We start from the raw sequence: 17,968 nt of genomic DNA on the forward strand, positions 1-17,968 counted from the left end.
GAAATCTTAACAATGAAACTTGTACTAAATGGGAACTTCTTTTCCCCTCTCAGTGGACAGACATTATTATGGTTGCTACTCTTAAGCCTGACAAGGATCCGTTGTTCCTGATAATTATTGGCCAGTCAGTCTGATTAAAGTCCCCTGCAAGTTATTTGAATGGACAGTGGCTTGTCGGCTCAGTTGGGTTCTTATATCTCCTTACCAGTGTAGCTTTTAGGAGGGATGGTCTCCAGTCGATCATCTGCTTCGATTGGGAACACAGTTTGGTAGGCCTTTTTTCAGCACTGCTATGTGGTCGCAGTTTTCTTCGATCTTCATAAGGCCTGTGACACAGCTTGGTGCTATCACATCTTACTTACCCTGCACAAGTGACTTCTTCAGGGCCCTCTCCCAATTTCTATTTGTCAGTTTCTGTCACACAGCTCATTCAGTGTTTGGGTTGACACCATTCTCAGCTCTCTGCAGACCCCAGGGCTCAATATTAAGTGCCCCTTTTCCCATCACTATTAATGGTATTGTGCCATCTGCCAGACCCTTGGTCAGCCCTGCTTTGTTTGTAGATGGTTTCTGTATTTGGGCTAGCTCCCACTTTGTCATCTCTATGGAGCAACAGCTCCATGATGCCATCCAGTGTACTTCTGCATGGACACTTTCACACGGTTTTTAATCCTCTCTCCTTAAGCCAAGGGTGGTGCATTTTTGTCGTCATGCTACTGTCCATCCTGATCCGGAGCTCTACCTCAATGCCCAGCATCTGACTGTGGTCACCCAGTTCAATTTCTTTCTGCCAACAAGCTAACATGGTTGCTCCATTGTCTGCCTTCTGATGGTTGGCTGTTTTCATAAACTCAATTTCTTCACTTCCTTGCCCACACCTCTTGGGGCACAGATCGTTCTACACTTCGCCGCCTTTATTGGGCGTTAATTCTGTCTCGTGTGAACTATATTTGTCAAGTTAATGGTTCAACTGCCCCTTCCACACTGCTCCTCTTGGACTTGGTTCACCATCATTGGTATCCATTTAGCCACCGGTACCTTTGACACAAGCCCTGTGGATAATGTATTTTGCTGGACTGCCAGCACCTTTCGGCCCTTCGCATTAAATGCTCCCTCCCACCTTTCTCGTCTGAGGTTAGGGGACAACCCTCTCCTGGTTATGTCTTTTTGGATTTTCTTTGTGAAATTGGTTTGTTCTCTGTGATCTAAGTACCTGAATTTCCCTCTGAAATTGGAGTTCCTTAGTTAGCATTGGCTTCGGTTAAGGAGGCCTTGGTCTTGCCTCCACACTGGCCAGAATTCCCTGCCACCACTCACCCCTTTTCCTCCATTTTGTCTTGTCCTTTGTGCTGTTTCCCCATTTCTTGTGTCTTCCTCTCCTGGTGTTGTCTCTTTGTGCCATGATCGTGGTATGGAATTGGGATCGTGAAAGCTTGGCGACAATGCTGGTGCCCCATGCCCATGCTGTCAACATTCCTCTCCTCCCCCCCCCCCCCCTGCTCTCCCTCCTGTTCTTTATCTATGTAGTTCCTCCCTACACTTCTGCCATCTTAGGTCATGACCTTGCAATCAGCCAACCAACGAACCAAACTGCCCTCGATCCGATAATCTAGCTGCAGTGCTATGGTGGACACTAGTGGATTGGTTACCATCTGGAGTATAAATAATACTCCTACCATGATTCATATCTACTCTTGGTTTGTGAGTCAAGCTCTTGCTACATGAATAGAAATAGAGTGATCTGCTTCAGAGCTTTGTTTGCAACTGCACCAACTAGGTGAACAGATGTTAACCCTTAGCTGCTTGGTCTGAGCGGATGCCAAAAGTGTTGACAGAGTTGTTCTTCCATTCTCTCTGCCTTTGGGAACTGACACTCCTCTTCCACCTTTGAGACCATTTTATCTGTAATCCTAGGCAGAGGCTCTCACAGGGTGAGTGCCTCAGTGTTGCCACAGTCTGTAGACACTGGCAGGCTTTTGTGCTTCATGGTTAAAAACTGGTAGCAGCGCTCCAGCTGTTGGGCCCTTCTCTTGCTGTATGAAGTGTGGTGCTCAGTCGCTGGTGTTGTCCACATCCAGAGCCAGATAGATCCAGGTTTTTTAAAGAGTTTTTTCCTCCTACCCATCCTCATTCCTCAACATTCGCGATATGAGACCCCCAGACCTTTGCAATAATAATAATGGTTGTTATTTAATAATGATAGTTATCAGCTCTACCAATCTAACCATTTTTCTATAACACCATATTTCAAAAGATTCACTTCTATATAGTGCTACACAGAGACTGATACTTTTTGAAAAAACTCTTAAATTTATATTTGTTTGTAATGTATTGCTCTTTTTGGGAAATTCTTTTGCTTCTACTCCCAGTTTGCATTTTACATACTTTTTGCTTTAGCCTCACATTTCTTTAATGTTCATCCTCTAACCTGAAATGCCTGGCAGATTGAAATTGTGTGCCAGACCAGTGCTCGAAGTCAGAACTTTGTCTTTAAGCGCAATGCTTGTACTAACAGAGCTATTCAGGCACGACTTGTGACCTGCCTTTGCAGCTTTACTTCTGTCAATACCTCTCTCTTACCTTCCAAACTTCAAAGATATTATCTTACATACCCTCATAACTTGTGTGACTAGGGGATGGAGGAGTCTACATAATAAATTCTTAGTACTATTGTTGAGCAATGAAAAGCCTCTATTAGTAAGCTATAAAATATGTTTTCTATGCATTGCTAAGGTACATCATGCAAATATTGAGATAATTTCTTGAATAAGGCCATAGCAGTTTCTTTCTCTTTCCTTGCCCAACTTGGATATATAGTTAAGGTGAAAGAACATCCGTGAACTTAAAGTGAGCTTGGTGCTGCTGTTTCATGCTTCTGCCACAATCAATTATGTAACACAATTTTGTATACATGTCATTGGCAGTGCCTCAGTGTTGACACAGCTCTGTAGACACTGGCAGGCTTTTGTGCTTCATGGTTAAAAACTGGTAGCAGCACTCCAGCTGTTGGGCCCTTCTCTTGCTGTATGAAGTGTGGTGCTCAGTCGCTGGTGTTGTCCACATCAGTGATATTAATTTCTAATTTTCCATCCATTGTGGATAAATCTTATGGTCTCTATTGAACATAGATAAAGGATTATAACAGATTTCTAAATTGACATGTCTCTTCGGAAACTATTGTGAGGACAACGAGAGAATTATCTGATCAGGCAGTGAAAGGCTAGCTCTTAGTTCATAAATACCCTTATTTTGTAACACATTCCCCTTTTAGGACAGTGCTAATTATCCAATATCCATTGAATAGATTCGGTCCTTTAAGTATGTTTCTGGAAGATCTGCAAAATCTCCAACTCCAGTCTCTTCATTTTCAAGCCAGAACTCTGTAGATGTTAGTGGATGTCAGACTGTCAGAATAGGCGAGTAGAAGGATGGGTGTTTTAACTATTTGATGTACTAATCCCCATGTTATCCTGCTGCCAAACCACATTTGTTGGCTACTGCATTATCCTGATTCTTCATCTTTCTTTCTTTTGAAGTTCAGGCTGCTCATTATAACTTCTTTGCATTTAGTTGGTCCAGAATACTCACTTAGTATTTTTTGTATATTGTTTTTAAGGAAGAAAGAAGTCCATTTGCGTTTCACAAAATCTTTCTAGCAGATGAAATTGGCTTCACCATTTTGGTGTTAACTCATTGGCTTCTACCTACTGCTGTAATTGCCATTTTTCATGTGAAAAGAAGTTGCCTCCATCCTGTCCACAAAAACAAATCTGCACACACATGCAATAATTTGGATTGTTTCTAAGTTGTGACAGTCACTTGTAAGAAAAATGTTTTGCATTTGCTGTTGTAATTGTTGAACAAATTCATCATACATCCTTTACAGAGTTTCTTATTGTTAGTTCTGGATTTAAAATATACCATACTTTTTTTGTCAATATGCTTATAGTGTCAGCTATTACAGGAACCTCTAATCAGTGGCCATCCGCTTGTTGTGTGCTATCATTCTTTACCAACCAAATCAGGCAGAGTAGGTGTTAAGACACTCATCTCATATTCATGAGAATGGAATTTGCTCTGTCTGATCAACCCAATTTAGGTTTCTGTGGTTTTTCTAAATTTCAGCAAATTCTGGGATGGTTTTTCTGTAAGGCTATGGCCAAACATTTCTCGTATCCTCAGAAAAAAGATTCTTATAAATTTAACAGTGTAGGAAGAGAGAGTTTGGTACGTAAAAACTGTAAAGAAGACATGTTAAGTTGCAGTCAGACACAATTAAGACACTTACCCAAACCATATGGGTGCAGACTTCATTAGCAAAAGAGCAACAGAGAAACACACACCATTCTTGCACACAATCAAGCACATGCGACTGCTAACTCCAGCAGCTCTGGCCAGAGTGCGACTGTCACGTGGGGTGGCAGCAACAATCTGGAAGGGTCAGGGAAGAGGAAGGAGTAGTAGTGTACAGTTGGGGGAACTTATAAATTTCATATGTACCGTATGTATTTAGAGATATGTTTTCACTGTGTGAAGTGATCCCTGTATGAATAAATAAGTAGGCCCAAATAAATTGTTTCAATTTTTGGTTGTGACTGTTCAGTGTCCTTCATACAGCTCTGCCTCAACAGAAATAAAATTGTGTTTGAAGTTCTCATAATTTTTTGTTAATGTGACAGTGGAAGTAGTGTTGTTGTGTATGCTTCATTCAAAAGTATAACCTGGAGTACCGTGCCAAATCATTTTATTTAGAAGGTTTATCACCAATGGAAACTCGCGAGGACCAGCAGCCTCATTTTAAACATTCAGTAAACAAGCCTCCAGATTTAAACGTGATTGTACTTGCATTGGGAATGTTCCACATAAACGGTGTCCTAATATTGCAGTCATAGATGAAAGGGAGTAGACAACATTCCATTAGAACTACTGATGGCCCTGGGAGAGCCAATCCTGACAAAACTCTACCATCTGGTGAGCAAGATGTATGAGACAGGCAAAATACCCTCAGACTTCAAGAAGAATATAATAATTCCAATCCCAAAGAAAGCAGGTGTTGACAGATGTGAAAATAACCGAACTATCATTTTAATAAGTCACAGCTGCTAAATACTAACGCGAATTCTTTTCAGATGAATGGAAAAACTGGTAGAAGCCAACCTCGGGGAAGATCAGTTTGGATTCCGTAGAAATATTGGAACACGTGAGGCAATACTGACCTTACGCCTTATCTTAGAAGAAATGTTAAGGAAAGGCAAACCTACGTTTCTAGCATTTGTAGACTTAAGAGAAAGCTTTTGACAATGTTGACTGGAATACTCTCTTTCAAATTCTAAAGGTGGCAGGGGTAAAATACAGGGAGCGAAAGGCTATTTACAATTTGTACAGAAACCAGATGGCAGTTACAAGAGTCGAGGGGCATGAAAGGGAAGCAGTGGTTGTGAAGGGAGTGAGACAGGGTTGTAGCCTATCCGCGATGTTATTCAATCTGTATATTGAGCAAGCAGTAAAGGAAATGAAAGAAAAATTTGGAGTAGGTATTAAAATCCATGGAGAAGAAATAAAAACTTTGAGGTTCGCCGATGACATTGTAATTCTATCAGAGACAGCAAAGGACTTGGAAGAGCAGTTGAACGGAATGGACAGTGTCTTGAAAGGAGGATATAAGATAAACATCAACAAAAGCAAAATGAGGATAATGGAATGTGGTTGAATTAAGTCGGGAGATGCTGAGGGAATTAGATTTTTGCACGTAATGGGTGATGCATTTGTTGAAGAATGAATAGAAGTCTGTTTTAAGTAGGATCCAACTTTGTACCAAACCCTGCCTGGATGAGCTGAGGGCCCACTATTTCTTATCAGAAACAAAATGCAATCAAAACAGTGGATGGGTGCAGGGGCCGTTCACCGTAATAGCGAAGTGGATTTTATCTGCTGGAAGGGTTGTGGTCATTGTTCCCTGGTTGCAAAATGTGTTCATATCGATTGTGTTGCAATGAGTAAAACTATAGCTGACAGTGACCTTCGTCTAACATTTTCTCCTCCTGTGAGAAACTATTCCACATCAAGGCATTCTGGAGCAGTAAAGTGACTGAGCTTTTAGGTTGGAATAAGGAAAAGATAGATTGCTGATCACCATAAAAATGACATGTTGACTTGCAGACATGCACAACAGTTATGTGTGAGGTGTGCTTGCTTGCATGTATGTGTGTGTGTGTGTGTGTGTGTGTGTGTGTGTGTGGCGGGGGGAGTGAAGGGGGGGGGCAGGTTCTGACTAAGGCTGCAGCCAAAAGCTATTGTGTAATTGTGTTTTCATTGTGCAGTAATTGATCCAGTTTTTTGGATCAATTGACACATTTCAATGCTTGTCTGCACTTGCCATTGTTGTACTGGAAGATGGAGTGCTATAATTTCTTCAGTTGACACTTTCTGGCCAACAGCAGTTGACACTTTCTGGCCAACAGCCTTTGACACTAGCAATCCCAGGGATAATTGCAGTGGGAAAGGAATTGCATTTTTGGTTCAGCAAGTTAGAAGAATATAACTATTTTTTTCTGTGTGTAAATTACAATATATCTGAACACTTAAAGTGGTCCCTAGTACTGTCCTAACTTATTGTGACACAGAGATTCTCTCTCACACTTGTGGGGCAAGCTGATTGTTACGGCTGTCTTGAAGCCAGGGCACTGTAATGCCTTTTTTTTCCAGACAGTGTAAAAGAGGACCTTAAACTGAAAGTGAACTGTCATCTTACTTGGGTTATTAAGACTAATAGATGGATCAGCTATGCTTGATACACATTCAGGGAGTAGTATTCTTCCATTGATAAGTTGATTGCACTGGGCACAGCTGAACTGTACATGTGCTTTTTATATGGTTTAGTTGTAATACATCTGGAAGTCATAAATAGTTTAGCAGTTTCTTAGGTGTAATTTCAGAGCACAGCTTACAAAATGTTAAGTCATTTCTTTACGGGTGATTTCCAGTATTGTGTTTGGAATTCACTATCAGTTTTATATACCTAAGAGACATAGAGAACCTATTTTCCTGCTCCTGATATTGAACAATTCGTGAGCTGTTGACACTCTCTTGGCTCTCGTACCACACTTTGTAACTTTACAGTTGATCATCAACAGGCTGTAGAAGCTTGTCTAATAATGAGGTTTTAGTATCTATTCAGACTCTCATATATACTGTCCCAATTTAATTTTTTGAACTTTGCCTGAGGGAGACTGCTTCAAATAGTAAAGTGTTGGTGAGGTTAAATATTGGGTGGTTGCTTCACCTGTAGGGGCACAGGAAGGTCCCCTACACATTGAACACTTGGCAGCTCAAGCTGGGGAGCAGTTGTGCTTTTACAGACTGTTTCTCGACTCCTCCTGTATCATGTATGGGTCTGGAAGGGTGTCGTGCTTGAAGATCATGGAAATAGTGTATTGCAAGGACAGGACTACTCTGTTAATTAAGGTTTGTATTGGTAATGGTGAACTGTCACTTTTCACCTGAAACTGTAAGGCTGCAGTTGTAGAAGCAATATAGGATATGACTCCTGTTACATTATGTTCTTGTAATGCTGTGGCAGTGAAAATTGATATGTGGTTCTTACATGTTATTTTATGTTGCCAGCAAAAGAACAAGACCTTTGCTGTCTTGTTAACATGAACATAAAGAAACAAGTTAAATGTTTTGTGGGGAAAGTTGTTATTTTGAGAGCTCACTTCTGCTCTCTTTGGTCTAAAAATTGGAAGAAGAAAACTTTCAAAAATGTCTAAGAATAATGAGTCTTCAGTTATAAATATATTCTAAGTGTTATCTTTCTTTCTTTTCCAGGACAGTGATATCAGCATATTGTGAGAAAGTGATTGCTAACCAACTGGATTCAAGTTTTGAATCAATTGAAAAAGGGTTAGGTTTTATGCAGCCGAGCAGACTTGGGAATACTTTCTTTCCCCACAGTATCTTGGCATACAAATTGTAATTTGTTTTCTTTTTGGTGTATATTTCATTTTATGGTGGAAAGAACTAGGACATTTTCAAAGTGCCTTAGGGTGAAAATTCACAATTTGGCATATTTTTTTTTAGTTTCTTGGACTGTTGTCAATCTTTCTTCTTTTTTACATATCGTATCAGTATTCCACCATTAGTTAGTTATTTGATTTATACTAGTACATATTTTTGTGTTAGTTGTATTGGCCTCTGTAATATTTATTAGTGCTGAAAAATCTTGATGTGCATAATCCATTTCCTGTAAGATACCAGTGTTACTGTTAGAGAGAGAATGAGAGAGAGAGAGAGAGAGAGAGAGAGAGAGAGAGAGAGAGAGAGAGAGAATATTAAATAGGATGTACCTGAGTTTGCAGAACTTTGCAAGTGAAAGATAAAGTGCAGACATTTTTGCATGTTTAAATCCTAGTTTTAACTTACGTGTGGAGGGTAGCAAATAATTTCTTCTGCGTACAAATGCATGTGGATGCCTCTGCTTTACATCTCAGAAAATGATAGTAATTATCTATGATGACGAGTTTTTCAAACACATGACTTTATCAAATGGCAAGTGAGAATGGCTATGTGCTTCATATTTTGAGATGAAATTTCTCAAGTTTGGTATGCAACGGAAGACAGTGTATTTGTACTGAGATGTTACCTTGTTTCACTTTCCCCTCATCCTTCCTTTATTTTTCTCCTAGTCATGCTGCTCTTTCAAAATATAGCATGTGGAAGAAAACAGGAACTAATATGTGCTGTGCAGTGTTTCCCCCTTGAGATTTTGATCCTCCACAATTTTGTGTTCTGTTCAAAATGTGAAATGCTTTTGATAAGCAATGTGCAGCATAAATAATTTTATGTAATTTTTAGTTGATGCTCAATTGACACATTGTCAAAAGTTGACAATGAATGACAGTTTAGACAGAAAACAGAAGCAGGAGTTTGACATCCAGCAACCATGTGGTGCTTTTCAGGGCACATAGCTATTTTTACTGTGTCAAAGAGATCCTAGTAACTTTCTCTGCGTGTTAGTTGACAAATTATGATTGCCTATTCATGTATAAAATTCTGGTAGTAGTGCATTTTAACTTGACCATTAATGAGGAGTTACATAAAAAGCTACTTTACAGCATCACAGTGCAGGTTCGACGTATTGCTGTTTTGTTTTATTTGTGTTATGTTTAGCAGAAATTTTTGTGTGTGCAGAGCCTTTTGGTTACCATTTATTGCTCTTTGCAACTAGTTGTTAATTATTTAGTGTAATTGACTGCAATTTTTGTAATCTTTCTTGATAGTCCAACAATGGTATGAAACTTATTGTTCATTTCTTCAGAAACTACAAATTTCTTGTATTGTGTTTTCCATCACCACTTGTGTTTTGAAACATTGTTATCCTATTAATGAGGTTGTTACATTATTGCATTAGTTGGAAATGCAACTGAAAAGAAAATTTTCCTCTGTTGTATGTAACTTCTTCATATTACACTACATAGCAAGGTGGATCATCCGACCATTGAAGAATTTAACATCCAGTCATGCTACTAATGGTAATGCAAGGATGCTTTTCATATACACGTTATATAGCCATCTCCTGTCACACTATTTTACTCTCGTATTTTATTTACAAGTTTTTATAAAAGAAACTTAAGTTACTGGAGTTCAGGTAACTTTCTTCTTTCCTTTTGGTTCTTTGTTCACATCAGTATATATTTGTCATAAATCATTTTTAATGTCTTCCACCTCTATGTACAAACATCTTATGCTGTAGTTGGGTCTACCATAATATGCACTGCACTTCATCTTTTGACAATAGTCTCTTAATTGGCTGCAATTGCAGTGCTGTGTTCTGTTTGTTTCCACCCTTCTGGAAACGTCTTCCATAATAAACAGCATTGTCAAGTGACAGAAAGTAATTCCTTGTTTATTAATTTTATATTTTAAATTTTGTAGTTGCTGGATGTGATATTTCCAGTACCAATGCAGTTTTTGATTTCTGCCTTGATTCTAAATTTGAAGCCTGAAATCGTCCTGTGCATGCATACAACCATGGATCAATTATTAATGGTTTCTGAAGGCCATTCCTAACACTACTAAAGTAGCAAGCATTTCATTGGGGTTTGGTGTCACACTTAATGCCACAGCTCTCCCTCCAGTTGAGCAGCAACACTTGTATGTGAGATGTCAGTTGCATTGCTAAATTTATGTTTGAATGGTATGCAAACATTTATTTTCTTGGAGTGGCAGTAATTTTAAAATAGTTTACCATTATTTTTTTGTCTGCAAGTACTCTGGTCTATACATGGTGATTTTTCCAGTATATTGATTTATCTGTGAATTGTTAATTGTTTTATTGATTATTTAATACTTGCTTATATTGTGTACTTGTTCGCATACAGTGTTTAGAAAGCAAGTGGATAATATATGTTCTACCTATTTTGCCCCCGTCACTCCCAGCTTTTGTAACTCCCACAGCATTTTAAACTTGCTACAATCTTCATTACTTTTAAGAATTGTACCTTGTAACAATGTTCATGGTTTTAATTTAATATCTGCTATTCTGCAAAACTGTCAGAAATGGTTATCCACTTCATATTTGCCTGTGAGAGGAAATCATTTGTTAACACCTCTAAAACCCTGATGTGTAAGATTATTCATAAAATCAGTGTTTCCTAAGAACTGTGATCTCATTTTAGATGTTTAAGATTCATCAATATATAAATACTTGTATTCATTTTCATTCAGAGTTTTTATTTCTTCTAGAGCAATATTTGTATTATTTTTTAATGTGTATAGTTTCTGTAACTTGTGGATTGTCATTAAATACATTAAGAATTTATGTGCTTGTCACTCATAAGATTGTGTGTGCACTAATGCTATTGACTTATTTCAATACTTATACTTCATAAAAATGTAGGCAAAACTCTGGGACAGAGAGCAGACTAGTTATCAGAAAATATAGTTACTGAATATCAGTATATGTAAATAATATTTTCTCTTATTTATGTAACAATTTGGGAAACTATTGTGTGTTACACTTGTCAATTTTTGTCTTGTGAAGGGCATGTTTATTTGCTAACACATAATGGAGCCATTGCAATTTCATATTGTACCCAGCAGTATTACAAGTGTCATGAAAAGGTGTCAAACACTGCTGACGGGAACATTCTCCATGTGTGCGTGTGTACAGAGTCACTTGTAACCAGCTGCTGTACTGTTAAATCTATGGTCTTCCTGTGGTAAACATGTTCTTTTGTAGACATTCAGCTGCAGATTTGCGAAGATGTATTTGTTTTCTATTCCAGAATAGTGACGTGGAGAAAGGAAAGACAGTTCTCGTAATAAAATTTGTGTTCATGGACGCTCATATCTCTGGGAAGTTGTATTTCTCTTGAGTTAAGCACAGACACAACTGCAACTTGTATTATGCATGCAAAACACATGTCAGTAACATGAGGATGATGCTGGTGAATAATTAGTGTAGTTCCCTTGTATGAAAACTTTATTGCTTTGTAATTATATTTGTCATCTTACTTTTCCACCAAAATGAAATAAAATATTGAGAATATGATTTTAATTTTATTTTTGGACCAAATAAATTTCAACATAAAAAGTTAATTAACTACTTGTGTTGCTTTAAAATGGAGGCAGTGTGTTGTCCTTTCTGTGCATGCACTGGAGTATGTGGATGACTGTACATTGGCAATTTTTGTTTTCTCAATATGTTTGTTTTAATGGTTGAAAAAAATAAGTGGTGCCATAAAAGATGCAAAGGAGATTTGTCCACATATGACATGCATTGTGGACTCCCAAGAATTTAGTGGACACAGCTGTTTGTCAGTTATGTCTTACTGCTTTTAATAAGAGCAAGAAAACGAAACTGTAAACCGTCACAAATGGTTATTTGTGATGAATAAATCTGCTCCAGTTTTAGTCAACAAATCCTTTATTTTGATAAAATAATACACATGATCTGGTTTCCAGGATGTAAATTCCATCTTCAGGCACTACAAAAATTAAAGAAAACAAAGAAAGATTCTTCATACAGTTAATTAACATTAAAAGAGCCCATACAAACGTGAACATCAGGTTATATCTTGATTGTGTACGAGAGAGTCATACCAGTCATATAAAAAGTCCAGCAAATTTATCAAGTAGCGTGCAAGATCCTGTACAAGTGAGGCATGAAAAGGTTCAGAGTCAACCAGTACCACACCAGGTAAATGGGACCTAACTGAAAAAATATGAGTGTAACAGCAAACAAGCACACTTTGCCAGCTAAACATAACCTATGAAGCAACTGCAAACAAATAGGCATTGCATGGGCTTAAGAAGTTAAAATGAAGGCATAAAAGCCATATAACACCAATTTGTGAACCTCAAATGAAGCTTAACATATAAATGCTCAGCCTGCAGCATATTATGTAAATCCAGCACAACTGGTCAGCAGACTGCTGTGCGAACCGTAACGGTACTTCTACATACACATAAACATCGGAGAGTGGCGCCCCGCCACTGGAACTATTACCAAGGGTGGGAAGGATAGTTGAAGACATCATAGCTAACAACATGGCTGCACTCTCATGTTTCCTCCCAAATGCCATCTGCTACCAGTAGCGCTAAAACCACCTAAATTATGCACGGCATTAGCTAAGATAAGCCTGATAAAGAGCAAACAATAAAAGCAAAACATGCAATGTATAATGAAATTATCAAGAAATAAAAATAATGAAAATGTATAATGAAATTGTCAGGAAATAAAATTGATAAAACAGTAGGACAAAATATAAAGTTAATAAAACCATAGTATAAAATATACGAGGGTCATTCAATAAATAATGCCCCACGTTTTTCCTCAAAACATATTTATTGTTAAGAGTCAGAATTTGCTGACAATATACATCATGTCGTGTCCATTTTGTATTTTTATACGTACCGTATTTACTTGAATCTATGCCGCACCTGAAAAACGAGCCTCGAAATCCAGAAGAAGGGGGGGGGGGGGGGGGGGGGGAAGGATATATTCCCGAATCTAAGCCGCACCTGAAATTTGAGACTCGAAATTCAAGGGCAGAGAAAAGTTTTAGGCTGCACCTCCAAATCAAAACAAAGATGGTCCATTGTAATATGAGACACAATTAGGCCGAATGAATGACGATACAGCTACAGTAGTTTGGTTCGAGTCGCAAGCTTAGCAGTTAAGCTTTACGAGGTAGCCATTGCAATGCGTCAGGCGCTCCGTCCTTATTTATATGGGTACCCTTCCTTTTTCACGTGCTTCGTCTGGTTTGAATTGATTGCTTATTTTTCTTTGATCTGATAAGTGCCGTTCTCTTGTTATAGGTGTTTACGTCACTCTTGGCTGAAAATGCAGTACTGTACTGTGTCGTGCATTGTTATCACATTCTGATAACGAGTGTTTACGGTCTGTCGCCACTCGCGGCATGGCTTGTTTTTGTGCACGCTACCGCCGCTTACAATTAAAAAAAAAAAGAGAGTAATCATCTCAATAGCGAAACAATGGCAAGAGATTGCTATTTGTTGTTACTTACACTGCTGCTTTCTTTGATAATGATCAACAAGAACCAAATAATAGACTGCATAAAATAGATGATGTTCTGAATGAGAGTTTAGCAAAAATTTTTCTCCGTTTGAAAATCTTTGCAGACGCCTCTTTAGTACATTACATTCTGCACAGAAATTAGAGTCATCTTAGATTTTAAAATGTAGTCAATTGCCATGCTTCATTTCTGACTGTATCACTATTAGGCATAAGAATAATACGAATATAAACATGATGTGATATGTATATTCTTCCGTGTTTGCTTTTGTCTCACTCTAGTTTCGTAGTTTATTAGGCAGACAGGATTTAAATGAGATAGCAGCAAACACAAAAGAACACATGCCAAAATGTTTATACTCATATTATTCTTATGGTGAAGAGAATACTGCATGTGATTCACAATTCATAAAAGTTCCTATTAGCAACTACCTCTTCTCACAGGTAGGAAAGAATTCAGAACGTAGAGTTGGCCATTGATGAACATCCCAAACAGTCTTGCCAGTCGGATTTTTGTAGTACATTGAAATGCTGCTACATTTGAAGATGAACAATACAGAATTTGTATTTATTTCATTGGATAATGTATGAAAATGCAGTGGTCGAAAATCGGGGCAGAGAAAAAAAGCTCGTCTTCCACCTTCTTCTTCTTCTTCTTCTTCTTCTTCTTCTTCTTCTTCCTTTTTTTACTGACGCAGAGGTTTTGGTGCCAGTATTTATCTTTTCGCCTGCAAAGCATGCCTGTGTAGCGTTACGTACATTCAACGGCAGAAGTTAGTTGTGATGGCACCTACCAACATTTTTCAGAACTTCCTCTTACTTTGCACTCAATTCTAAGCTGCAGGCGGTTTTTTGGATCACAAAAGCCAGAAAAAAAGTGCGGCTCAGATTCGAGTAAATACGGTAGTCTCAATCATGTTCTGTGCCCATATGCCAATGTTGTGGAAGAGCATATATTCCCTGCTGGTAAAAGCTCTTGTCCTGTAGGTGTAGCCATGTTTTCACTGCATTACTGAAACTTTTGTCATCTTCAAAGTGTGTTCTCCATAGAGAATCTTTAAGTGGCCCAAAGAGATGGGAGTCTGAGTGTACCAGGTCTGGACTGTAGGGCGGATGAAGCAATGATGTCCAGCCCACTTTGGCAATGTTCTCCAAGATTGTCAGGCTTGTGTGTGGGCATGCATTATCATGTTGGAGCAAGATTTCTGCTGGATTCTGTCTGGTTGAACATGTCAGAAACAGTTCTCGAGTTTATTCAGAGCCTTCACGTATGCCTCTGAATTGATGGTTGGCCCTTTTGGCATCACATCAACGAGAATGATGCCATGACAATCCCAGAAGACTGTCACCATGATTTTTCTGGCAGAGAGGGTTGTCTTGAATTTCTTCTTTTGTGGTGAATTAGGATGATGCTCCTCCATGGAATGCCCATCTGTCCCCCACCCCCCACCCCCCACCCCCCCTTGTGCAAAGCGGTGCATTCAACTTTCATCCCCTGTAATAATCTGTGACAGGCAGGCCTCTCGGTCAGTCTCAAAATACTCCAACAATTCAGATGAAATTGCCTTTCTTTGAATCTTGTGGTCCATTGTCAGCATTCGTGGAACCCATCGTGAGCACCTTTTTCAATATCCAGGAGTATCGATCATTGCAGATGAACTTCCAGTGCTGACCGACGACTGTAGAGTTATGATGCACCAGTCGACACGAATAATGGCATCCATACAGTTCAGGACGTCTGGAGCAGTGGCTGTGAAAGGACATCCCAACCATGGCTGATCATGGAGCTCTTGTTTCTGCATTTCCTGAGGCTGTTAACTTTCTTTACCCATTGCCCAACTGTACTCTTACCAACTGCAGAATCACCATACATTGCACACAAACGTTTATGGATGTTCACCGCAGTTTCTTTTTCTTAATTCAATAATAGCACGCTGCTTATAACATGAGTCATATGTAGACGCCATTTTGACGCTGTATTACAGCTTTGCCATCTGCCAGAATGGTTTGAAACTTCACTGGTGCACTGAACAAACATCAAATGTGAAGCACCAACAAGGATGCTTAGCTATGTATATTAATGGCATTACTTGCTGAACGACCCTCGTAAAACGGGCCAAACTGACATACCACAAATTAAACATAATAGTGGAAGAGTTGTCAATAGCCCGCATCTCGTGGTCGTACGGTAGCGTTCTCGCTTCCCACGCCCGGGTTCGATTCCCGGCGGGGTCAGGGATTTTCTCTGCCTCGTGATGGCTGGGTGTTGTGTGCTGTCCTTAGGTTAGTTAGGTTTAAGTAGTTCTAAGTTCTAGGGGACTTATGACCACAGCAGTTGAGTCCCATAGTGCTCAGAGCCATTTGAATTTAGTTGTCAATACACAGAGTATGTCATATTAAGAACGTAAAGCTATGGATGCAGATAGTGCAAAACAACGAATAGAGTAACATACTTAATCATAGTGTATAAAGTGTCCAGTAACAGAGAAACCAGTGTGACCAGTAAACTCTAAAAAAATATACATAGCTGCAGAGTTACAACTAAGGTATTAAGCTGGGAAACAATATATTACATACAACCCAATAATAAAAAACTTGAACTTAGTTTTGAAGACATTACGCAATACACGCAGTTGGCATGACATGGAGTTTTTATGCACGATGATTATGTAGGTTACCCTATATGTTGCATTCCCCTTGCATTCTTGATATGATGTACTCTATGTATTGATATATCTCCCCTATTGTGTTTAGTTTTGTGGTACGTTGGTTTGGATTCTTTTGTATTTTATACTCTTGTTTTGTTAATTTTATATTTTGTACTATGGTTTTATTAATTTTATTTCTTGACAATTTCATCATACCTTTCCATTGTTTTCATTTCTTGACAATTTCATTATAGATTGCATGTCTTGCTTTTATTGTTTGCTATGTACTAGGCCTATCTTAGATAATGACATGCATTAATTCAACAGGTTTTAGTGCTGTTGGTAGCAGCAAGTATTTGGTAGGACGCATTGGGGTGCAGCCATGTTGTGAACTCTGATTCCTTCAGTGGTTCCTCCCTTCCTTGTAGTAGTTCTGGTGGTGGCCACACTCTAGTGTGTGTGTGTGTGTGTGTGTGTGTGTGTGTGTGTCAGTGGCTGAGGGTTTCAATTAATTATCATTTATTCTAGAGAAGCTGCATGTTCATCAATGGTATCTGTTCTTTCGAGAATAGTTACTATCTTCATATATATAATTAAAGGCTACCCAGCCCTTGACCTTTGTCTGCGCGAATACACACAGGTTGCCCAAATTCTTATGGGAATCGTCACCTTAGTGTGCGCGAGTAATGGGTGGATGGGCAAATATCTATTAGGTACATTACGTGTGTAGATTGTGGACAGTTGGGAATGTGGATTTCACGGGAAGCGTACAAGGGATAAGTCCCTGCAGTCGCGCTATTCATCTGTGTCCTCGGTGGCTCAGATGGATAAAGCGTCTGCCATGTAAGTAGGAGATCCTGGGTTTGAGTCCCAATTGGGGCACACATTTTCAGCTGTCCCCATCGACGTATATCAGCAACACCTGTCAGTAGCTGAGGTTTTCAATTAATTATCATTGCTCATAAGCAATCAAAGTATAACCTGGTGTTCACATTTGTATGGGCCCTTTTGAAGGTAATTAATTTTATGAAGAATCCCCCCCCCCCCCCCCCTCCCCCGAAGCTTGGATTCGCATCTTGAAACTCGGGTCAAGTGTACCATTTTATCCAAACAAAGGATTTACTGAGTACAACTGGAGTGGATTTGTTTGTCATGAAAAATTTTAGCAGCAGTTGTGGATGTCCCACAAAGAATGTATCATCACAAATGGATTAAAGGGGTACACTGACAAACTTCTACAACTGGAGTAGTTACACAGCCATCTATCGTCGATGATAGTGGATCTGATGCAGTTATCAAGGGAGAGACTTCAGAAATGTGAAATTTTTCATGGCATCTGTTTATAGAGAGCAGTAGCTGACAGAAACTAATTATGTGTGCTGTTTTCACAATTGACTATCATTAAACAGTGACCACAATAAAGGTAACAGGAAAGCTGCCAGTGTGAAACATGTTGCTATATCCTCAGTTATCTTATGTATATGCTGTTCATCTGCTGCTGCTGCTGCTGTTGCTACTACTACTACTACTACTACTACTACTACAATTTTTTCCCTACATTTTTCCTAGTACTGACTTCCATGCTCATAGACAGGTCCTTTGTTATTTATGAATTTGGATATAACAATTGCATTGTTATTTATGGATATTTGTTTGTTTTACTACACTGCATGTCGTCGTCCTTATCATCCTTTACCACTTCATTTTCAGATTTGACAGCTGTTTTCTTTCCCACCCCCCACTTACGTGTCATATATGTAATTCTTTCACATGTTTGTGC

The 17,968-nt window shown here is 38.9% G+C and overlaps 1 protein-coding gene across 1 annotated transcript in view; it reads left to right on the top strand.

The window, feature by feature from the left end:
* The window catches only part of LOC126101526 (lysine-specific demethylase lid), a 43,964-nt gene extending 32,416 nt beyond the window's left edge, over window positions 1–11,548 (top strand). Inside the window, exon 2 of the mRNA XM_049912168.1 lies at window positions 7,828–11,548. Coding sequence (XP_049768125.1) covers window positions 7,828–7,851 — 24 coding nt within the window. The 3' untranslated portion in view covers window positions 7,852–11,548. The remainder of the gene's footprint in view (window positions 1–7,827) is intronic.
* The last annotated feature ends 6,420 nt before the right edge of the window (window positions 11,549–17,968 follow it).

This window comes from Schistocerca cancellata, chromosome 9, assembly GCF_023864275.1.
Source record: "Schistocerca cancellata isolate TAMUIC-IGC-003103 chromosome 9, iqSchCanc2.1, whole genome shotgun sequence".
NCBI classification, from domain to species: Eukaryota; Metazoa; Arthropoda; class Insecta; order Orthoptera; family Acrididae; genus Schistocerca; species Schistocerca cancellata.